Below are 24477 nucleotides of genomic sequence, written 5' to 3'. Positions count from 1 at the left end.
GAATGAGCTCCCCATTGAAATCAGGACAGCAGAAAGCTTACACATCTTCTTCAGACTGAAAACTCATCTCTTTGGACTCCACTTCCAGAGATAGAATTACTAACAAAGCACTTATATACTAATAAAGGGCTGGCTTTCTAAAGCCAGTTGAGTAGCACTTGAAATGTTTGGCTCTATGAAACCTGATGAACTTATATGATTCTGTTTTCTTCAAGGTTGTATCTTCTTGGTCGAATGTACTTATTGTAAGTCTCTCTGGATAAAAGCCTCAGCTGCAATGTAATGTAATGTGTGTGTGTGTGTGTGTGTGTGTGTGTGTGTGTGAGTGTGAGTGTGAGTGTGTGTGTGTGTGTGTGTGTGTGTGTGTGTGTGTGTGTGTGTGTGTGTGTGTGTGTGAGTGTGTGTGTGTTGACCTGTTAAAGATGTCGTCGTCCTCCCCCCCCCAGCCCCAGTAGTTGTTGGGGAAGCCGTTGATCTTCAAGAACTGCTCTTTGCTCATCGAGGACACACCTCCAAAGTACTGGTTGTAGGGTAACCTGAGGACACACAGGTAGGTTAACAGGTAGGTTAACAGGTAGGTTAAAAGGTAGGTAAACAGGTAGGTAAACAGGTAGGTTAACAGGTAGTTAAACAGGTAGTTAAACAGGTAGGTAAACAGGTAGGTAAACAGGTAGGTTAACAGGTAGGTAAACAGGTAGGTTAACAGGTAGGTAAACAGGTAGGTAAACAGGTAGGTAAACAGGTAGGTTAACAGGTAGGTAAACAGGTAGGTTAACAGGTAGGTAAACAGGTAGGTAAACAGGTAGGTTAACAGGTAGATAAACAGGTAGGTTAACAGGTAGGTTAACAGGTAGGTAAACAGGTAGGTTAACAGGTAGGTTAACAGGTAGGTTAACAGGTAGGTAAACAGGTAGGTAAACAGGTAGGTTAACAGGTAGATAAACAGGTAGGTTAACAGGTAGGTTAACAGGTAGGTAAACAGGTAGGTTAACAGGTAGGTTAACAGGTAGGTAAACAGGTAGGTTAACAGCTAGGTTAAAAGGTAGGTAAACAGGTAGGTTAACAGGTAGGTAAACAGGTAGGTTAACAGGTAGGTAAACAGGTAGGTTAACAGGTAGGTTAACAGGTAGGTAAACAGGTAGGTTAACAGGTAGGTTAACAGGTAGGTTAACAGGTAGGTAAACAGGTAACAGGTAGGTAAACAGGTAGGTTAACAGGTAGGTTAACAGGTAGGTAAACAGGTAGGTTAACAGGTAGGTTAACAGGTAGGTAAACAGGTAGGTTAACAGGTAGGTAAACAGGTAGGTTAACAGGTAGGTAAACAGGTAGGTTAACAGGTAGGTTAACAGGTAGGTAAACAGGTAGGTAAACAGGTAGGTAAACAGGTAACAGGTAGGTAAACAGGTAGGTTAACAGGTAGGTTAACAGGTAGGTTAACAGGTAGGTAAACAGGTAGGTAAACAGGTAGGTTAACAGGTAGGTAAACAGGTAGGTTAACAGGTAGGTTAACAGGTAGGTTAACAGGTAGGTAAACAGGTAGGTAAACAGGTAGGTAAACAGGTAGGTTAACAGGTAGATAAACAGGTAGGTTAACAGGTAGGTTAACAGGTAGGTAAACAGGTAGGTAAACAGGTAGGTTAACAGGTAGGTAAACAGGTAGGTAAACAGGTAGGTTAACAGGTAGATAAACAGGTAGGTTAACAGGTAGGTTAACAGGTAGGTAAACAGGTAGGTTAACAGGTAGGTAAACAGGTAGGTAAACAGGTAGGTTAACAGGTAGATAAACAGGTAGGTTAACAGGTAGGTTAACAGGTAGGTAAACAGGTAGGTTAACAGGTAGGTTAACAGGTAGGTAAACAGGTAGGTTAACAGGTAGGTTAACAGGTAGGTAAACAGGTAGGTTAACAGGTAGGTAAACAGGTAGGTTAACAGGTAGGTAAACAGGTAGGTTAACAGGTAGGTTAACAGGTAGGTAAACAGGTAGGTTAACAGGTAGGTTAACAGGTAGGTTAACAGGTAGGTAAACAGGTAACAGGTAGGTAAACAGGTAGGTTAACAGGTAGGTAAACAGGTAGGTAAACAGGTAGGTTAACAGGTAGGTTAACAGGTAGGTAAACAGGTAGGTAAACAGGTAGGTTAACAGGTAGGTTAACAGGTAGGTAAACAGGTAGGTTAACAGGTAGGTTAACAGGTAGGTAAACAGGTAGGTTAACAGGTAGGTAAACAGGTAGGTTAACAGGTAGGTAAACAGGTAGGTTAACAGGTAGGTTAACAGGTAGGTAAACAGGTAGGTTAACAGGTAGGTTAACAGGTAGGTAAACAGGTAGGTTAACACTGCAGAGTTTAGTCTGTGTTAACTCACTCAGAGTTTAGTCTGTGTTAACTCACTCAGAGTTTAGTCTGTGTTAACTCACTCAGAGTTTAGTCTCTGTTAACTCACTCAGAGTTTAGTCTGTTAACTCACTCAGAGTTTAGTCTCTGTTAACTCACTCAGAGTTTAGTCTGTGTTAACTCACTCAGAGTTTAGTCTCTGTTAACTCACTCAGAGTTTAGTCTCTGTTAACTCACTCAGAGTTTAGTCTCTGTTAACTCACTCAGAGTTTAGTCTCTGTTAACTCACTCAGAGTTTAGTCTCTGTTAACTCACTCAGAGTTTAGTCTCTGTTAACTCACTCAGAGTTTAGTCTGTGTTAACTCACTCAGAGTTTAGTCTCTGTTAACTCACTCAGAGTTTAGTCTCTGTTAACTCACGCAGAGTTTAGTCTCTGTTAACTCACTCAGAGTTTAGTCTGTTAACTCACTCAGAGTTTAGTCTGTGTTAACTCACTCAGAGTTTAGTCTCTGTTAACTCACTCAGAGTTTAGTCTCTGTTAACTCACTCAGAGTTTAGTCTCTGTTAACTCACTCAGAGTTTAGTCTCTGTTAACTCACTCAGAGTTTAGTCTGTTAACTCACTCAGAGTTTAGTCTGTTAACTCACTCAGAGTTTAGTCTGTGTTAACTCACTCAGAGTTTAGTCTCTGTTAACTCACTCAGAGTTTAGTCTGTGTTAACTCACTCAGAGTTTAGTCTGTGTTAACTCACTCAGAGTTTAGTCTGTTAACTCACTCAGAGTTTAGTCTCTGTTAACTCACTCAGAGTTCAGTCTCTGTTAACTCACTCAGAGTTTAGTCTCTGTTAACTCACTCAGAGTTTAGTCTCTGTTAACTCACTCAGAGTTTAGTCTCTGTTAACTCACTCAGAGTTTAGTCTCTGTTAACTCACTCAGAGTTTAGTCTCTGTTAACTCACTCAGAGTTTAGTCTGTTAACTCACTCAGAGTTTAGTCTCTGTTAACTCACTCAGAGTTTAGTCTCTGTTAACTCACTCAGAGTTTAGTCTCCCGTCAACACATTTTTCATTATGATTCTACTTGTGATAGTCGGACATGACAACCTGTGCAGCCCATGTATTGATTCCACCTGATAGCTGCTGTGACAAAGATGGCTTCGTCAATGTGGACTGACGGCTTCGGGCGTTGTACTATTGCACATGTGGTTTTATTTTGAAAAGTGTTTCCCTTTCCCCATGTCTGTTACTCCTGATTATGTTCACCTGGTGCCCTGTGTTGTCTCCTCCCCCCTCATCTGTGTGTTGTTGTGCTTATTAGTGTGTGTGTCAGAGTTCCCGTTAGAATATTTTTTCGCCGGTCAACATGTCCGTTAAAGTTGAAATCTTCCGGACACAATTTGAAAAGTGCCGTCAAAGGTCTTCTTTGTTATTTATTGAGCTTTAAAACAAATTGATATGATTCGATATGAAACAAACTAATTATAGTAGATTAACTACATTATTCAAAAGTGAACAGTAACTTACAATAACACGGGAATAATAAACGGAGCGCTCTCCCTCTCCTGAGAGCCCGTCAGTCTCATGCAGCTCGCGGATCAGTAATGAGTGACCCGACAGTAAAACTAAACATATCTATAACTAGTTACGGTAGTTTGAGAGGTGATTAAAATAGCTACGTGTGATATTCTAACCTGAAGTGTGTGTTTTGTTCCGCTCACCGCTGCATGTGATCATGCAGAGCTGCGTGTGGACTCGTCAGCAGCAGCTGACTCTCTCTCCCGTCAGTTTAGACTTCACTCTCGTTTATGTCCATATCGATCAGATCCAGCTAGTTCTAGCTAATGATATGACTACCTGCTTATTAAAAGACACCTAAACAATAAGTGTCGCTATGCAACCGGGTGAGGCCACAAAGTATAGCGCAGCATTATGCATTTGTTTACATGCCCACCGGAACCCCGAGGCATTACCAACAGATCAACGCACAATCAACCCATACAGGACATCTCTTTCTCCACATTAAGTGTTAGACATTAGAATGGACTATTCTTGTCTGTCACACAAGTGGCGCAAGGGGAAATATATTTTGACCGGACGCTTTGACCGGAGAGATTTTGATTTGCCAGTCTTCAGCATATTTTACCGGTCCTAGTCCGGTAATTACCGGCTTGCGGGAACTCTGGTGTAGGTATTTAGAATGTTTCCCTGTCTGTTTGGAGGCGGGTAGGGTGTGTGAGATCTTTGTGGCTGCAGGATGTGTTCAAGGAGAACAGCAGGATTGAGGCTGTGAACTTTGTGCACATGATTTTAATAAATGCCCACGTCGGGTTATATTTTTGGACCTTCTGCCTCTGCCTCCTCGCTTGGTCGGGCCGCTCAACGGTGTGTGTGTGTGTGTGTGTGTGTGTGTGTGTGTGTGTGTGTGTGTGTGTGTGTGTGTGTGTGTGTGTGTGTGTGTGTGTGTGTGTGTGTGTGTGTGTGTGTGTGTGTGTGTGTGTGTGTGAACAGGAAACAGGACGTGAGGAGCAGGCAGATGCTGGTGTTTCACTGTCAGCACATTGTCTCTGACAGGAAGTCAACTTTTTCTTTTTCACACACACAGTGTATTGTACATGGAGAACAAAACTCAGTTAAAAGGTATAGTTAATTTAAAAGTTAATAAAAATATGTTTCCCGTGTGTCTCAGTGTGTCTCAGTGTGTCTCATGTGTCTCAGTGTGTCTCAGTGTGTCTCAGTGTGTCTCAGGTGTTTCCCGTGTGTCTCAGTGTGTCTCAGTGTGTCTCAGGTGTTTCCCGTGTGTCTCAGTGTGTCTCAGGTGTTTCCCGTGTGTCTCAGGTGTTGCCTGTGTGTCTCAGTGTGTCTCCGTGTGTCTCAGGTGTGTCTCAGGTGTTTTCTGTGTGTCTCAGTGTGTCTCCGTGTGTCTCAGTGTGTCTCAGGTGTTTCCCGTGTGTCTCAGGTGTTGCCTGTGTGTCTCAGTGTGTCTCCGTGTGTCTCAGGTGTGTCTCAGTGTGTCTCCGTGTGTCTCAGGTGTGTCTCAGGTGTTTCCTGTGTGTCTCAGGTGTTGCCTGTGTGTCTCAGTGTGTCTCCTTGTGTCTCAGGTGTGTCTCAGGTGTTTTCTGTGTGTCTCAGTGTGTCTCCGTGTGTCTCCGTGTGTCTCAGTGTGTCTCAGGTGTTTCCTGTGTGTCTCAGTGTGTCTCCGTGTGTCTCAGTGTGTCTCAGGTGTTTCCTGTGTGTCTCTGTGTGTCTCAGTGTGTCTCAGTGTGTCTCAGGTGTTTCCTCTGTGTCTCAGGTGTTTCCTGTGTGTCTCAGTGTGTCTCAGGTGTTGCCTGTGTGTCTCAGGTGTTGCCTGTGTGTCTCAGTGTGTCTCCGTGTGTCTCAGATGTGTCTCAGGTGTTTCCTCTGTGTCTCAGGTGTTTCCTGTGTGTCTCAGTGTGTCTCAGGTGTTGCCTGTGTGTCTCAGGTGTTGCCTGTGTGTCTCAGTGTGTCTCCGTGTGTCTCAGTGTGTCTCAGGTGTTTCCTGTGTGTCTCAGTGTGTCTCAGGTGTTTCCTGTGTGTCTCAGGTGTTTCCTGTGTGTCTCAGGTGTTTCCTCTGTGTCTCAGTGTGTCTCAGGTGTTTCCTGTGTGTCTCAGGTGTTTCCTGTGTGTCTCAGGTGTTTCCTGTGTGTCTCACCTGTGTCTCAGGTGTTTCCTGTGTGTCTCAGGTGTTTCCTGTGTGTCTCAGGTGTTTCCTGTGTGTCTCACCTGTGTCTCAGGTGTTTCCTGTGTGTCTCAGGTGTTTCCTGTGTGTCTCAGTGTGTCTCAGTGCGTCTCAGTGTGTCTCAGTGTGTCTCAGTGTGTCTCAGGTGTGTCTCAGTGTGTCTCAGGTGTTTCCTGTGTGTCTCAGTGTGTCTCAGTGTGTCTCAGTGTGTCTCAGGTGTTTCCTGTGTGTCTCAGTGTGTCTCAGTGCGTCTCAGTGTGTCTCAGTGTGTCTCAGTGTGTCTCAGGTGTGTCTCAGTGTGTCTCAGGTGTGTCTCAGTGTGTCTCAGGTGTTTCCTGTGTGTCTCAGTGTGTCTCAGTGTGTCTCAGTGTGTCTCAGGTGTTTCCTGTGTGTCTCAGGTGTGTCTCAGTGTGTCTCAGGTGTGTCTCAGTGTGTCTCAGTGTGTCTCAGTGTGTCTCAGGTGTTTCCTGTGTGTCTCAGGTGTTTCCTCTGTGTCTCAGTGTGTCTCAGGTGTTTCCTGTGTGTCTCAGGTGTTTCCTGTGTGTCTCAGGTGTTTCCTGTGTGTCTCACCTGTGTCTCAGGTGTTTCCTGTGTGTCTCAGGTGTTTCCTGTGTGTCTCAGGTGTTTCCTGTGTGTCTCAGGTGTTTCCTGTGTGTCTCAGTGTGTCTCAGTGCGTCTCAGTGTGTCTCAGTGTGTCTCAGTGTGTCTCAGGTGTGTCTCAGTGTGTCTCAGGTGTTTCCTGTGTGTCTCAGTGTGTCTCAGTGTGTCTCAGTGTGTCTCAGGTGTTTCCTGTGTGTCTCAGTGTGTCTCAGTGCGTCTCAGTGTGTCTCAGTGTGTCTCAGTGTGTCTCAGGTGTGTCTCAGTGTGTCTCAGGTGTGTCTCAGTGTGTCTCAGGTGTTTCCTGTGTGTCTCAGTGTGTCTCAGTGTGTCTCAGTGTGTCTCAGGTGTTTCCTGTGTGTCTCAGGTGTGTCTCAGTGTGTCTCAGGTGTGTCTCAGTGTGTCTCAGGTGTTTCCTGTGTGTCTCAGGTGTGTCTCAGTGTGTCTCAGGTGTGTCTCAGTGTGTCTCAGTGTGTCTCAGTGTGTCTCAGGTGTTTCCTGTGTGTCTCAGTGTGTCTCAGTGCGTCTCAGTGTGTCTCAGTGTGTCTCAGTGTGTCTCAGGTGTGTCTCAGTGTGTCTCAGTGTGTCTCAGTGTGTCTCAGGTGTTTCCTGTGTGTCTCAGTGTGTCTCAGTGTGTCTCAGTGTGTCTCAGTGTGTCTCAGGTGTTTCCCGTGTGTCTCAGTGTGTCTCAGTTTGTCTCAGTGTGTCTCAGTGTGTCTCAGGCTTTTCCCGTGTGTCTCAGTTTGTCTCAGTGTGTCTCAGTGTGTCTCAGGTGTTTCCCGTGTGTCTCAGTTTGTCTCAGTGTGTCTCAGTGTGTCTCAGTGTGTATCAGGTGTTTCCCGTGTGTCTCAGTGTGTCTCAGTGTGTCTCAGGTGTTTCCCGTGTGTCTCAGTGTGTCTCAGTGTGTCTCAGGTGTTTCCCGTGTGTCTCAGTGTGTCTCAGTGTGTCTCAGTGTGTGTCAGTGTGTGTCAGTGTGTTTCAGTGTGTCTCAGTGTGTCTCAGTGTGTCTCAGTGTGTCTCAGTGTGTCTCAGTGTGTATCAGGTGTTTCCCGTGTGTCTCAGTGTGTCTCAGTGTGTCTCAGTGTGTCTCAGGTGTTTCCCGTGTGTCTCAGTGTGTCTCAGTGTGTCTCAGTGTGTCTCAGGTGTTTCCTGTGTGTCTCACCTGTGTCTCAGGTGTTTCCTGTGTGTCTCAGGTGTTGCCTGTGTGTCTCAGTGTGTCTCCGTGTGTCTCAGGTGTGTCTCAGGTGTTTCCTGTGTGTCTCAGTGTGTCTCAGATGTGTCTCAGTGTGTCTCAGGTGTGTCTCAGGTGTGTCTCAGGTGTTTCCTGTGTGTCTCAGTGTGTCTCCGTGTGTCTCAGTGTGTCTCAGGTGTTTCCTGTGTGTCTCAGGTGTGTCTCAGGTGTTTCCTGTGTGTCTCAGTGTGTCTCAGGTGTTTCCTGTGTGTCTCAGTGTGTCTCAGTGTGTCTCAGTGTGTCTCAGTGTGTCTCAGGTGTTTCCTGTGTTTCCTGTGTGTCTCAGTGTGTCTCAGTGTGTCTCAGGTGTTTCCTGTGTGTCTCAGTGTGTCTCAGTGTGTCTCAGGTGTTTCCTGTGTGTTTCAGTGTGTCTCAGTGTGTCTCAGGTGTTTCCTGTGTGTCTCAGGTGTTTCCTGTGTGTCTCAGTGTGTCTCAGTGTGTCTCAGGTGTTTCCTGTGTGTCTCAGTGTGTCTCAGGTGTGTCTCAGGTGTTTCCTGTGTGTCTCAGTGTGTCTCCGTGTGTCTCAGTGTGTCTCAGGTGTTTCCTGTGTGTCTCAGGTGTGTCTCAGGTGTTTCCTGTGTGTCTCAGGTGTGTCTCAGGTGTTTCCTGTGTGTCTCAGTGTGTCTCAGTGTGTCTCAGTGTGTCTCAGGTGTTTCCTGTGTTTCCTGTGTGTCTCAGTGTGTCTCAGTGTGTCTCAGTGTGTCTCAGGTGTTTCCTGTGTGTCTCATTGTGTCTCAGTGTGTCTCAGGTGTTTCCTGTGTGTCTCAGTGTGTCTCAGTGTGTCTCAGGTGTTTCCTGTGTGTCTCAGTGTGTCTCAAGTGTTTCCTGTGTGTCTCAGGTGTGTCTCAGTGTGTCTCAGTGTGTCTCAGTGTGTCTCAGGTGTGTCTCAGGTGTGTCTCAGTGTGTCTCAGTGTGTCTCAGTGTGTCTCAGTGTGTCTCAGATGTGTCTCAGTGTGTCTCAGGTGTGTCTCAGTGTGTCTCAGGTGTGTCTCAGTGTGTCTCAAGTGTGTCTCAGTGTGTCTCAGTGTGTCTCAGATGTGTCTCAGGTGTGTCTCAGTGTGTCTCAGTGTGTCTCAGTGTGTCTCAGGTGTGTCTCAGTGTGTCTCAGTGTGTCTCAGGTGTGTCTCAGTGTGTCTCAGTGTGTCTCAAGTGTGTCTCATTGTGTCTCAGTGTGTCTCAGATGTGTCTCAGTGTGTCTCAGGTGTGTCTCAGTGTGTCTCAGGTGTGTCTCAGTGTGTCTCAGTGTGTCTCAAGTGTGTCTCAGATGTGTCTCAGTGCTTCTCAGGTGTGTCTCAGTGTGTCTCAGTGTGTCTCAGGTGTGTCTCAGTGTGTCTCAGTGTGTCTCTGTGTGTCTCAGTGTGTCTCAGTGTGTCTCAGTGTGTCTCAGGTGTGTCTCAGTGTGTCTCAGTGTGTCTCAGTGTGTCTCAGTGTGTCTCAGGTTTGTCTCAGGTAGTGCTGTGTACCTGGACTCACATTCAGGTTCAGGTCCGGACTCAAGTCCAGAGGTGTCAAGTTGTGTGAGTAACTAAAGTGAACTTATTGTGAGCTAATTATCAATTGAAAATAAACTCATAATCAACTCAAATTCAAACTCGTCAGGTTTATTGTGCCCCCTTCCAACTTGTGTCTACACCATGTCTTTTCTAGAACTCTACATGTGTTACTAACTACACAACACAACTACATACATAGTGATGTACATACAAGACTCAATATGCAAGAGTACAAGTCTATGTGTTCTTGTTCAAGAACAACAGCATATTGACATTGTGTGAAGTGTTGCTCTTTCGGCAGACACTATATCACCATCCATACAAAGGAGTTAGCTTAGCTACACTACCAAATATGGCAACCAGCATCCCACGCTGTCAGTGTCCACGCTGTCAGTGTCCAGCTTCCCTTGACGTCACACAGATCTCGCGAGCAGTTGCGATATTTTGCGAGACTTCGTGAGCTCAGTAATGGCCGCCATATCGGAAGCCAAAACAATGTTTTTCGTCTTTTCTCAGCGCAAATTTCTCGATCTATGGAAGGTTTTAGATGGTTTAGAACAAAAAGGAGAATATACGTAAGTACCGGTTCCCGACGTTCCGGTTTTAACCGGACTTGAACCGAAACTTTTTACAAGTCCAGTACCGGTTCGGCGTACCGGTACGCAGCACTAGTCTCAGGTGTGTCTCAGTGTGTCTCAGTGTGTCTCAGGTGTGTCTCAGTGTGTCTCAGTGTGTCTCAGGTGTGTCTCAGTGTGTCTCAGGTGTGTCTCAGTGTGTCTCAGGTGTTTCCTGTGTGTCTCAGGTGTGTCTCAGTGTGTCTCAGTGTGTCTCAGTGTGTCTCAGGTGTGTCTCAGTGTGTCTCAGGTGTTTCCTGTGTGTCTCAGGTGTTTCCTGTGTGTCTCAGGTGTGTCCCTGTGTGTCTCAGGTGTGTCTCTGTGTGTCTCAGGTGTTTCCTGTGTGTCTCAGTGTGTCTCAGTGTGTCTCAGTGTGTCTCAGGTGTGTCCCTGTGTGTCTCAATGTGTCTCAGTGTGTCTCAGGTGTGTCCCTGTGTGTCTCAGGCGTGTGTTCTCACCTGAATCCGAACTTGTCCATGGAGACGGACAGGTGTCTGGGCTGGCTGAAGCACCTGTAGGTGTTTCTGTCGTCCATGGGGATCAGGTCCACGTCGCTGAACACGAAGCAGTTGTAGTCGTAGTCCTTCAGAGCCTCGGCGTAGCCCACGTTCAGAAGCTTCGCTCGATTAAAGGTGGCGTCTCCGTCCTGACGGGAGAAGACACGCTGTTTCAGGTGTGTTTCACATGCATCATGTGACCTCCCTCCATCAGCCCTGCATCATGTGACCTCCCTCCATCAGCCCTGCATCATGTGACCTCCCTCCATCAGCCCTGCATCATGTGACCTCCCTCTATCAGCCCTGCATCATGTGACCTCCCTCTATCAGCCCTGCATCATGTGACCTCCCTCCATCAGCCCTGCATCATGTGACCTCCCTCTATCAGCCCTGCATCATGTGACCTCCCTCCATCAGCCCTGCATCATGTGACCTCCCTCCATCAGCCCTGCATCATGTGACCTCCCTCCATCAGCTGAGTCTCTATGAAGAGGGCGGAGCTTCAGATTGACTGATGAAGCTCCGCCCTGACTCTGTCGTCATGAGGAAGGGGGCGTGGCTACATCTCACCGTGGATCATTAGCACCTGTGTTCCCACTGACTCCTTTAAGAAGGGCCTAAAAACCTTTCTTTTAATTTTGATTAAACTTGTGTTTCTTTTATATCTTAAGCCCCTTGTAGCACTTTTGGATGACTTTAGGTGCTTTACAAATAACATGTATTATTATTATTATTATTATCATTAATTTATTATTAAAGGCTGCAGCAACCTGTCTGACAGGTGAAGCTCCTCAGGTCACCTGATCCTCTCGCTGGTGCTTAGTAACCAGCTCTCAGGTGTGCAGGTGTGTTTACCTGCTGCAGGCGACAGGCCACGCCCCCTCATCCTGCTCTTGTTCTCTGGTTTCTGCATCAGTTACTGACCCTCCCCATAGATCTACATGTTGGTCACGCTCACTGCCCAGGAGCCAACAGTAAGAGCTGGATTACATTTCAACATAATGTCTAACCCTTAAAAATAAACATTCCTATTGAAACTATTAGCTTATAAATATTATTTACAACCGGTTTATGTTTGCACAAACAATGCCTGTGAAGTAATTCAATATATATGTTTTGAATGGAATTTGTTTTCAACATTTTTATCATCAATAAATATTCTAGTGGCCCAGAGCTTACTGCCCCGTCTACAGCAGTGGTTCCCAACCTTGGGGGCGCAGGGGGGGCGCCAGGCCTCAGATGATGTGAGGCCAAATATCATATTTAGACTTTTTATTTATTTTTTACATAGAATTGTAACGCAATACATGATCTTTCTTTAATAGAAATGTTTCTTCTGCCCGTAAAGTGTCCAAACCAGGCTTTTCTGGATAAGCTCATTTTTAAAACATAGTCATCGTCTATGCCGGTTTCAGTTTTCAGATTATTTGTCTCAGTTGCTCCGATCAGATCGGTCTCCTCCATTTTGTAGATTATTTAGGACTTTTGAATCCACACAAACACATCGGCAGAATCCGGCTTACTTTGAGCATGTGCTTTAAACACTTTAATCCCTTTGTGAATTGTTTCCACTTGCCCCGTCCTTTAATTTCTTCATACAGAGAGAATCCAAATGAATGAATCCTGAGTCCAGTAACCATCAGAGTCTCTCCATAGAGCTCATTAGTTACGCTCTCATCCTCCTTTAACTAAATACTTCACATTCAACCAGTTTGTGGCAGTCGTTGTAGCATTTTTGAGACTTTTAAACTTTAATTACCGCTGTTGCACCCCCCCCCTCCCCCCCTTGTGTGTGTGTGTGTGTGTGTGTGGGGGGGGGGCACAACTTCCAACAGGAGTCATTTGGGGGGGCTCTTGGTAAAAAAGGTTGAGAACCCCTGCTCTAGAGGGTTATCAGATCACCCGCTGGTCCCTCGTCTCTTTGCTTTCAGGAGGGATGTTTCCGTACATCATGTTCTCTTTGTGAGTTTCTGTGAAGCGTCGCTTCAAAACATATTCACCTCCGTGTGCAATTGAAAATAAATCCGTCAGGTACCAAGAGTGAAAATAGAAAAGTATTCTCATCAAAATATAGTGAAAGACAGTAAAAGTAGTCATTGTGCAGATTGGTCCATTTCAGAATAATAGATATGATATGTTTTATAATGATTGATCATGAAAGTGTTCTCAAAGCTGGTAAAGGTGCAGCTAGTTTGAATGACTTTGTATACTGCAGGGTAGCTGGTGGATTTACTCCAGGTGGAACTAAAGTCTGATTTAACACTTGATTAGATTTCACATCATTCATCCAAGTAACTAAAGGGATTAAGTACATGTAGTGGAGGAGAAGTACACCATGTACCTCTGAACTGTAGAGGAGTAGAAGAACAAAGTAGCAAATAATGGAAATACTCAAGTTAAGTACAAGTACCTCAAACTTGTACTTAAGTACAGTACTTGAAAACAGGAAACAGTGTGTGACGGACACAGAGAGGTTACACGCACACACACAGTTGTGTAGAGACTTCAGCACTAATGAAGCTGAAGGGTTTTCTGCAGCTGAAACACAGGAGGAAGCAGAAGAAAGAAAGGTTTTACCAGAGGAAACCACAGCAGACCAATCAGAGCCGACCTCCAGATCCTGACATGCAGGGGGCGAGGAAGAGGAGAAGAAGAACAGAGTCACAAACAAGAGAAGAAGAAATGCAGTTAAAGAAACCTCTGTTAGCTCCACACACACACACACACACACACACACACACACACACACACACACACACACACACACACACACACACACACACACACACACACACACACACACACACACACACACACACACACACACACACACACACACACACACACACACACACACACACACACACACACACACACACACACACACACACACACACACACACACACACACACACACACACACACACACAGCTCAAAAGTTAACGTGTCCTGCAGGGAGACAAGCGGCGGCGATCAGCCTTTATACTGGATGATGAAACATGGCTGCCTGAAGAGCTCCAGTTTGAACAGTCAAGATAAAAACCCAGCTCAACACTCGCTGTGTGCTCAACCTGATTTCCCTGGCACTCACCAGAGGGTTACGACACACCGTGAGCTCACCTCTGCATTAAAGATTAGTCTGGGATTATCATGAACATGGCTTCAGGCAGGTCACGCTGTAGCTCCTTTGTTTATGTTGAAGGTCACGTTGCAGGTCACGTTGCAGGTCACGTTGCAGGTCACGTTGTAGGTCACGTTGCAGGACACGTTCGTTGCAGGACACGTTCGTTGCAGGTCACGTTCGTTGCAGGTCACGTTCGTTGCAGGTCACGTTCGTTGCAGGTCACGTTGTAGGTCACGTTGCAGGTCACGTTGCAGGACACGTTGCAGGTCACGTTGCAGGTCACGTTGCAGGTCACGTTGCAGGTCACGTTGCAGGTCACGTTGCAGGACACGTTCGTTGCAGGTCACGTTCGTTGCAGGTCACGTTGCAGGTCACGTTGCAGGTCACGTTGCAGGTCACGTTGCAGGTCACGTTGCAGGTCACATTGTAGGTCACGTTGCAGGTCACGTTCGTTGCAGGACACGTTCGTTGCAGGTCACGTTCGTTGCAGGTGACGTTCGTTGCAGGTCAGGTTGCAGGTCACGTTGCAGGTCAGGTTGTAGGTCACGTTGCAGGTCACGTTGCAGGTCACGTTGCAGGTCAGGTTGCAGGTCACGTTGTAGGTCACATTATAGGTCACGTTGCAGGTCACGTTGTAGGTCACGTTGTAGGTCACATTATAGGTCACGTTGCAGGTCACGTTGCAGGTCAGGTTGCAGGTCACGTTGTAGGTCACATTATAGGTCACGTTGCAGGTCACGTTGTAGGTCACGTTGTAGGTCACATTATAGGTCACGTTGCAGGTCACGTTGTAGGTCACATTATAGGTCACGTTGCAGGTCACGTTGTAGGTCAGGTTGTAGAGACGTAGTATCAGCAGTATCTGAGCAGTATCTGAGCAGCAGTATTAGCAGTGTTTCCCCTACCATTGTATTGGAGGGGGGCTGCGCCCCGCCAACAGAGCCCCGCGCCCCCCTTGAAATTCAAAGTGTTTTTTAAAAAAAATAAAAATTATAATATTTTTTTTTTACATTTTTTTAATAATTTCTTGATATATATACAGTGGGGCAAACAAGTATTTAGTCAGCCACCAATTGTGCAAGTTCTCCCACTTAAAAAGATGAGAGAGGCCTGTAATTTTCATCCTAGGTATACCTCAACTATGAGAGACAGAATGGGAAAAACAAATCCAGGAAATCACATTGTCTGATTTTTAAAGAATTAATTGGTAAATTCCTCGGTAAAATAAGTATTTGGTCTCCTACAAACAAACAAGATTTCTGTCTCTCACAGACCTGTAACTTCTTCTTTAAGAGCCTCCTCTGTCCTCCACTTGTTAACTGTATTAATGGAACCTGTTTGAACTCGTTATCAGAATAAAAGACACCTGTCCACAACCTCAAACAGTCACACTCCAAACTCCACTCTGGCCAAGACCAGAGAGCTGTCCAAGGACACCAGAAACTAAATGGTAGACCTGCACCAGGCTGGGAAGACTGAATCTGCAATAGGTAAGCAGCTTGGTGTGAAAAAATCAACTGTGGGAGCAATTATTAGAAAATGGAAGACAAACAAGACCACTGATAATCTCCCTCCATCTGGGGCTCCACGCAAGATCTCACCCCGTGGGGTCAGAATGATCACAAGAACCTAGCCAATGACCTGCAGAGAGCTGGGACCAAAGTAACAAAGGCTACCATCAGTAACACACTACGCCGCCAGGGACTCAAATCCTGCAGTGCCAGACGTGTCCCCCTGCAACCTGTTAAGCCCGGCGGGGACCCTGTTTTTTTTTTTCACGACACTGTGTCTCAGGGGATCTTAATATTTAAGAACCTATTAATGTGTTATACCAGATTAGCGGAAATAATCTCAGCTAACTGACGATATAAACCATTTTTACCAAAACAAAACACAAGTCTCATAAGAAGCATCTAAATGACCCCTGAGCGAAAAATGCTAACGGACATTGGCACAGAACTCAAGATAAAAGTAGGGAGTTGAAAGTCCGTGTTGCCTAGCGACAGCCCCAACACATCACTGCTCTAGAGGAGATCTGCATGGAGGAATGGGCCTAAATACCAGCAACAGTGAAAACCTTGTGAAGACTTACAGAAAGCGTTTGACCTCTGTCATTGCCAACAAAGGTTATTTAACTAAGTATTGAGATGAACTTTTGTTTTTGACCAAATACTTATTTTCCATCATTTACAAATAAATTCTTTAAAAATCAGACAATGTGATTTTCTGGATTTTTTTTTCCCATTCTGTCTCTCATAGTTGAGGTATACCTAGGATGAACATTACAGACCTCTCATCTTTTTAAGTGGGAGAACTTGCTCAATTGGTGGCTCACTAAATACTTTTTCGCCCCAATGTATATCTATATAGCAGCAAATTGCAAATAATCTGTAACTACTGTCACTTTTCACATTGAACATGTGCTCTTTTATTAAATAAACTAAACGCTTTCATTCTAAGTTGTGAGTTTAGTGTTTTTGACCCTAAGAAACACTGATGCATTAATCAATAACAATAATCCACAGCTCCTCTCTCTGCTCCAGAGGATTTAAAAAATATATATCCCAAAGCCGTTGCCCCCCCGCCCCCCCCCCCGCAGGCAGCACCCCCCCAAAGCAGTAAACCTAGGGGAAACACTGATTAGTACCTGGTTGACGACGTACACCCCGTAGTCCAGCTGCTGTCTCTGCAGGATGGGGTGCAGGTAGTACAGCCAGAACTTCAGGTGTTCCTCTCGGTTGCGGAAAGGGATGATGATGGCCACCTTCTGCAGCGCCACACAGTCTCTGGGTCTGAAGCGCCCCCCCGGCTGCAGGGCGGGGTTCTCCTTCTTTATCAGCTCCTCTTTCACCGGAGAGCTGAACTCTACCCGGAGGGGACCCACTGAGACACAAACAAGATGCTTCCTGTTACATTACATTACATTACATTTAGCTGAGGCTTTTATCCAGAGAGACTTACAATAAGTGCATTCGACCAACAAGATACAACCTTGAAGAAAACAGAATCATATCAGTTCATCAGGTTTCATCACCTCCTGTTACTGTGACATCACCTCCTGTTACTGTGACATCACCTCCTGTTACTGTGACATCACCTCCTGATACTGTGACATCACCTCCTGTTACTGTGACATCACCTCCTGATACTGTGACATCACCTCCTGTTACTGTGACATCACCTCCTGTTACTGTGACATCACCTCCTGTTACTGTGACATCACCTCCTGTTACTGTGACATCACCTCCTGTTACTGTGACATCACCTCCTGTTACTGTGACATCACCTCCTGATACTGTGACATCACCTCCTGTTACTGTGACATCACCTCCTGTTACTGTGACATCACCTCCTGATACTGTGACATCACCTCCTGTTACTGTGACATCACCTCCTGTTACTGTGACATCACCTCCTGTTACTGTGACATCACCTCCTGTTACTTATGGGATGTAGTAATGTGTTCAGGTAGTAATGTGTTCAGGTAGTAATGTGTTCAGATAGTAAAGTGTTCAGGTAGTAATGTGTTCAGGTAGTAAAGTGTTCAGGTAGTAAAGTGTTCAGGTAGTAATGTGTTCAAGTAGTAATGTGTTCAGGTAGTAAAGTGTTCAGGTAGTAAAGTGTTCAGGTAGTAATGTGTTCAAGTAGTAAAGTGTTCAGGTAGTAAAGTGTTCAGGTAGTAAAGTGTTCAGGTAGTAATGTGTTCAGGTAGTAATGTGTTCAGGTAGTAAAGTGTTCAGGTAGTAAAGTGTTCAGGTAGTAATGTGTTCAAGTAGTAATGTGTTCAGGTAGTAATGTGTTCAGGTAGTAAAGTGTTCAGGTAGTAATGTGTTCAAGTAGTAATGTGTTCAGGTAGTAAAGTGTTCAGGTAGTAATGTGTTCAGGTAGTAATGTGTTCAGGTAGTAATGTGTTCAAGTAGTAATGTGTTCAGGTAGTAAAGTGTTCAGGTAGTAAAGTGTTCAGGTAGTAATGTGTTCAGGTAGTAATGTGTTCAGGTAGTAAAGTGTTCAGGTAGTAATGTGTGCAGGTAGTAATGTGTTCAGGTAGTAATGTGTTCAGGTAGTAAAGTGTTCAGGTAGTAATGTGTTCAGGTAGTAATGTGTTCAGGTAGTAAAGTGTTCAGGTAGTAATGTGTTCAGGTAGTAATGTGTTCAGGTAGTAATGTGTTCAAGTAGTAATGTGTTCAAGTAGTAATGTGTTCAAGTAGTAAAGTGTTCAGGTAGTAAAGTGTTCAGGTAGTAAAGTGTTCAGGTAGTAATGTGTTCAGGTAGTAAAGTGTTCAGGTAGTAATGTGTTCAAGTAGTAATGTGTTCAGGTAGTAATGTGTTCAGGTAGTAAAGTGTTCAGGTAGTAATGTGTTCAAGTAGTAATGTGTTCAGGTAGTAATGTGTTCAGGTAGTAATGTGTTCAGGTAGTAATGTGTTCAGGTAGTAAAGTGTTCAGGTAGTAATGTGTTCAAGTAGTAATGTGTTCAGGTAGTAAAGTGTTCAGGTAGTAATGTGTTCAAGTAGTAATGTGTTCAGGTAGTAATGTGTTCAAGTAGTAATGTGTTCAAGTAGTAATGTGTTCAGGTAGTAATGTGTTCAGGTAGTAATGTGTTCAAGTAGTAATGTGTTCAGGTAGTAATGTGTTCAGGTAGTAAAGTGTTCAGGTAGTAATGTGTTCAGGTAGTAATGTGTTCAGGTAGTAATGTGTTCAGGTAGTAATGTGTTCAGGTAGTAATGTGTTCAGGTAGTAAAGTGTTCAGGTAGTAATGTGTTCAAGTAGTAATGTGTTCAGGTAGTAAAGTGTTCAGGTAGTAAAGTGTTCAGGTAGTAATGTGTTCAAGTAGTAAAGTGTTCAGGTAGTAAAGTGTTCAGGTAGTAATGTGTTCAAGTAGTAATGTGTTCAGGTAGTAAAGTGTTCAGGTAGTAAAGTGTTCAGGTAGTAATGTGTTCAAGTAGTAAAGTGTTCAGGTAGTAAAGTGTTCAGGTAGTAATGTGTTCAGGTAGTAATGTGTTCAGGTAGTAAAGTGTTCAGGTAGTAAAGTGTTCAGGTAGTAATGTGTTCAAGTAGTAATGTGTTCAGGTAGTAATGTGTTCAGGTAGTAAAGTGTTCAGGTAGTAATGTGTTCAAGTAGTAATGTGTTCAGGTAGTAAAGTGTTCAGGTAGTAATGTGTTCAGGTAGTAATGTGTTCAGGTAGTAATGTGTTCAAGTAGTAATGTGTTCAGGTAGTAAAGTGTTCAGGTAGTAAAGTGTTCCGGTAGTAATGTGTTCAAGTAGTAATGTGTTCAGGTAGTAAAGTGTTCAGGTAGTAAAGTGTTCAGGTAGTAATGTGTTCAGGTAGTAATGTGTTCAGGTAGTAATGTGTTCAGGTAGTAATGTGTTCAGGTAGTAAAGTGTTCAGGTAGTAATGTGTTCAAGTAGTAATGTGTTCAGGTAGTAAAGTGTTCAGGTAGTAATGTGTTCAAGTAGTAATGTGTTCAGGTAGTAATGTGTTCAAGTAGTAATGTGTTCAAGTAGTAATGTGTTCAGGTAGTAATGTGTTCAGGTAGTAATGTGTTCAAGTAGTAATGTGTTCAGGTAGTAATGTGTTCAGGTAGTAAAGTGTTCAGGTAGTAATGTGTTCAGGTAGTAATGTGTTCAGGTAGTAATGTGTTCAGGTAGTAAAGTGTTCAGGTAGTAATGTGTTCAGGTAGTAAAGTGTTCAGGTAGTAATGTGTTCAGGTAGTAATGTGTTCAGGTAGTAATGTGTTCAGGTAGTAAAGTGTTCAGGTAGTAAAGTGTTCAGGTAGTAATGTGTTCAGGTAGTAATGTGTTCAGGTAGTAAAGTGTTCAGGTAGTAAAGTGTTCAGGTAGTAATGTGTTCAGGTAGTAATGTGTGCAGGTAGTAATGTGTGCAGGTAGTAAAGTGTTCAGGTAGTAATGTGTTCAGGTAGTAATGTGTGCAGGTAGTAATGTGTTCAGGTAGTAATGTGTTCAGGTAGTAAAGTGTTCAGGTAGTAATGTGTTCAGGTAGTAATGTGTTCAGGTAGTAAAGTGTTCAGGTAGTAATGTGTTCAGGTAGTAATGTGTGCAGGTAGTAATGTGTTCAGGTAGTAATGTGTGCAGGTAGTAATGTGTTCAGGTAGTAATGTGTTCAGGTAGTAAAGTGTTCAGGTAGTAATGTGTGCAGGTAGTAATGTGTTCAGGTAGTAATGTGTTCAGGTAGTAATGTGTGCAGGTAGTAATGTGTTCAGGTAGTAATGTGTTCAGGTAGTAAAGTGTTCAGGTAGTAATGTGTTCAGGTAGTAATGTGTGCAGGTAGTAATGTGTTCAGGTAGTAATGTGTTCAGGTAGTAAAGTGTTCAGGTAGTAATGTGTTCAGGTAGTAATGTGTTCAGGTAGTAAAGTGTTCAGGTAGTAAAGTGTTCAGGTAGTAAAGTGTTCAGGTAGTAATGTGTTCAGGTAGTAAAGTGTTCAGGTAGTAATGTGTTCAGGTAGTAATGTGTGCAGGTAGTAATGTGTTCAGGTAGTAATGTGTTCAGGTAGTAATGTGTTCAGGTAGTAAAGTGTTCAGGTAGTAATGTGTTCAGGTAGTAAAGTGTTCAGGTAGTAAAGTGTTCAGGTAGTAAAGTGTTCAGGTAGTAATGTGTTCAGGTAGTAATGTGTTCAGGTAGTAATGTGTTCAGGTAGTAAAGTGTTCAGGTAGTAAAGTGTTCAGGTAGTAAAGTGTTCAGGTAGTAATGTGTTCAGGTAGTAAAGTGTTCAGGTAGTAATGTGTTCAGGTAGTAATGTGTGCAGGTAGTAATGTGTGCATACCACAACACGTGGTTCACAATGAAAAGCAAACATGACTCCCTGTAGTTCAACAGCTCTGAGGTTAAAGTGGTTCTACGGTCTGAAGCTCAGTCAGCAGCTGCAGCTGGAGGAGGGGGGAGGGGGGAGGAGGGGGGGAGGGGGGAGGGGGGAGGAGGGGGAGGGCTAACAGGATGATGCAATAACAAACAAGCTCCTTAAGAAAAAGAAACATAAACTGAGTCAGTGTGAAAACATCTGCACAGCTGACTGCCCCCCTGCCCCCACACCCCCCTCCCTGAATATCTGCACGTCTTGTTTTCAAAGGTGCAGCTGCTCTCTGAACATCATCAGTATAACAAACCCTGAAGACCCTCCAGACATTTCTACCTGTGGGAATAAGATCTCTTATAACCCGTTCTCCTTCACTACCTTTAGATCCTAATATCTCTGGAGGTCTGAACACACCTGGTCCTAACGAGCCACAATGATGAGGGAACCACAATGTCAACAAGGGAACCACAGAGACCTGTACGACGAAGCCGGATTTTGGCTTAGCGAGCTAACTTCAGGGAAAACTCTGGGTTCACCGACTGTGTGAACGTGAACATTAATAGAATATCACCTCCCATCTTCAGAGCAATCTGACTATTAGAACATTAGCGTTAAGAAAGCTTACTTAAATATCTGCCACAACATAAGTAACCGGATCAGAGTAACATTAAGTACAGTCCACGGCATATCACATCATAATGTATCATCTCCTTATCTGAGTCAGCTGAGCCGTATCTGGCCGTGCAACACTCACAGTGTCACATCCTGTATGCAGAAGGATTATTTGAAGCAACACATTAAGTTGAGGAAACACTCGAGTCAAATGTAATGAAAGTCAGATGGTGTCTTAGACGAGGCAGTGATATCATAAACCTGTTCATGTACGCATTCAAACACTTGTTCTGTTACCAGCTGTATTCACCTTGCAGGTGCAGCTATGTGGCTTTGATCCTGGATCAAGTGTTTAAGTCATGGATGTTTAAAGTTTAACTTCTTCATATGTCTAATATTATAGTTGACTTTTCATTCAGGAAGTATGACGCTGCGCTGTCAGTAGCTTCTCCATGTTTGTGATTGGTCAAATGCTCCAGATACCACCCCTTTCATGTGAACGCGCTCCTAACTAGATAGGATACGGCTGGCTTGAGCGATCCACTTGATAACCAGCGTCATAGGACCGTTTAGCGAGAGCGCGTATGTTTTGGATTAGGCCAACCGGCTAACTCAAACATATCCAGGTTAGGTTGAACCAGCTTCGTAGTACAGGCCTCTGGTGAATGTCAACCAGGGAACAACAGGTGAATGTCAACCAGGGAACAACAGGTGAATGTCAACCAGGGAACAACAGGTGAATGTCAACCAGGGAACAACAGGTGAATGTCAACAAGGGAACAACAGGTGAATGTCAACCAGGGAACAACAGGTGAATGTCAACCAGGGAACAACAGGTGAATGTCAACAAGGGAACAACAGGTGAATGTCAACCAGGAAACAACAGGTGAATGTCAACAAGGGAACAACAGGTGAATGTCAACCAGGGAACAACAGGTGAATGTCAACAAGGGAACAACAGGTGAATGTCAACAAGGGAACAACAGGTGAATGTCAACCAGGGAACAACAGGTGAATGTCAACAAGGGAACAACAGGTGAATGTCAACAAGGGAACAACAGGTGAATGTCAACCAGGGAACAACAGGTGAATGTCAACCAGGGAACAACAGGTGAATGTCAACCAGGGAACAACAGGTGAATGTCAACCAGGGAACAACAGGTGAATGTCAACCAGGGAACAACAGGTGAATGTCAACAAGGGAACAACAGGTGAATGTCAACCAGGGAACAACAGGTGAATGTCAACAAGGGAACAACAGGTGAATGTCAACCAGGGAACAACAGGTGAATGTCAACCAGGGAACAACAGGTGAATGTCAACAAGGGAACAACAGGTGAATGTCAACCAGGGAACAACAGGTGAATGTCAACCAGGGAACAACAGGTGAATTTCAACAAGGGAACAACAGGTGAATGTCAACAAGGGAACAACAGGTGAATGTCAACAAGGGAACAACAGGCGAATGTCAACAAGGGAACAACAGGTGAATGTCAACAAGGGAACAATTGAAAACAACATGTTAATAATGATAAGGTAATATGAGGTCATTAGTGAGTTATTTTATTCTGAAGTGTCTCTCTGAAGGCAGTAAAATGAATTCCTGTGAAGCCTCACCTGGAGCTCTGTACCTGTGAGAACATGTCTCACACACACACACACACACACACACACACACACACACACACACACACACACACACACACACACACACACACACACACACACACACACACACACACACACACACACACACACACACACACACACACACACACACACACACACACACACACACACACACACACACACACACACACACACACACACACACACACACACAGTTTCCCTGCATCTCATCTGAATCTCATGTACATACTGTAGAGATCAGCACAGCTCTCCACTTTAATATAGTATGTGTTTATATTGCATCATATGTAACTCTTCTCACTTCCTCACATAATGATATGTTGTGTGCATGTTGTCTTGTTGATCCCTGTAGAACAGAGCCGGCCCGACCCATTAAGCGATATAAGCGGCCACATAGGGCCCCGCAGCCACAAAGGGCCCCCTAACAACAACAAAAAAAGGAAAAAATAATCTCAGTACACCGTCGCCGTGATAAGTATGTTTAATTAATTGTGTTAATATGCCTAGATTGCCTACTCTCAAAGTCATGTATTATATGATTGAGTCAATAATATAATACATCCACCGTACTTTACCTGAACCTCATCATGACACTAGAGAGGACGGCAGGATTGTAATATCCCGTGTTCAGTGAATGCAACAGAGGCAAGACACCAGACCAACCAGAGAGTTGAATGGAAATAAACATCTGTCTTATTGGCTGACAGGTACCTATCCTGTGAGCTGTGACAATGTTTAAAATAAACTGTCAGTCGGACTCAGAGTTTTTGAAGATGGACATAAGAGAATGTTTTCTTAAAAAAGACGACAATTCTCAAGTGGTGGTTCACACAACAACTCCAGAGCCACCACCTGAGCCAGGAGAACAAGGTATGTACCTGTCAGTAAACTTCCAAGTTATGCGAACATGTAAGCAAAGCATAAATTACAGCTACGTTGACGTTACTTTGAATCGCGGGGGTAAGCTAAACCGTTAGCAAGTAGCTATAGCTAGCCAGATATATTAAATAAACACTTTGTCATATAATCTAAATGTAATGTTTTTTAGAGTTACCTGGTGATTTCAAAGAAAGCTCTCTGGGAAATGTTGACTTACTGTTCGACATGAAGCTAGAAGCTACCTTACAGTACACAGTTGATCCTGAGTCCTGTCAGTTAAAGTGTTTCATAGTTAGCTTAGCTAAGCATCAACCTAGCACTGAAATATATGGATGTTATGTGACAGTATTTCTGAGAAACAGTCAGCTGAAATGGTGGCATAGTTGCCTCTGCGAGTCGACAGCATGTTTGAACGTATTTGCAGTAAATGTAAAAATTGACAGCTAGTTTCTATGCGAACATTATGAGATGGACAGCCAGAGAGAATAAATGAGAAACAGTTATGAAATACTATGCAGGGGTAGACATTAAGGGCCCTCCGGGTCGGTGGCATTGTATTGTCACTGGCCCCCCCATTGTAACCACTGGCCCCCCCATTGTAACCACTGCCCCCCCCCCCCCCCCATTGTAACGACTGCCCCCCCCCCCCATTGTAACCACTGGCCCCCCTATTGTAACCACTGCCCCCCCCCCCCCATTGTAACCCTAACCCGGAGCATTCGTCCAAATAAAAACGACTAATAATGAAGAAAGTTTGTTGCAATAGTAATTTATGCACTAACTACATTACTACTTGTACTACAACATTTGAATCATCAGTTCTTCCTCATTTTCCTCAATTGTTCAGATTTGGTTTATTAAAATAATGATATTTTGGTCATTGTTCAAAAATGTCTGCTATTATTATGAGTATTATTATTATTATTATAATGCGCTTTCTGTC

The 24477-nt window shown here is 44.3% G+C and overlaps 1 protein-coding gene across 2 annotated transcripts in view; it reads right to left on the bottom strand.

Annotated features, from left to right (window-relative positions):
- b4galt1l (DP-Gal:betaGlcNAc beta 1,4- galactosyltransferase, polypeptide 1, like) overlaps positions 1-24477 on the bottom strand; it is a 35800-nt gene that overhangs the window by 8345 nt on the left and 2978 nt on the right. The window contains exons 2-4 of one of the 2 annotated variants that reach the window (XM_079670872.1): positions 16229-16464; positions 10419-10606; positions 414-536 (exon numbers count right to left, since the gene is read on the bottom strand). In XM_079670872.1, the coding sequence (XP_079526998.1) occupies positions 414-536; positions 10419-10606; positions 16229-16464 (547 nt within the window). Of the gene's footprint in view, positions 1-413; positions 537-10418; positions 10607-12250; positions 13078-16228; positions 16465-24477 lie in introns of those variants that run through there. The other variant, XM_079670873.1, reaches the window with a different exon arrangement.

Source organism: Notothenia rossii (assembly GCF_949606895.1).
Source record: "Notothenia rossii genome assembly, chromosome: 3".
Classification (NCBI taxonomy): domain Eukaryota; kingdom Metazoa; phylum Chordata; class Actinopteri; order Perciformes; family Nototheniidae; genus Notothenia; species Notothenia rossii.
Note: the sequence above shows the minus strand (reverse complement) of the source record. Positions and strands in the feature narration are given on the sequence as shown.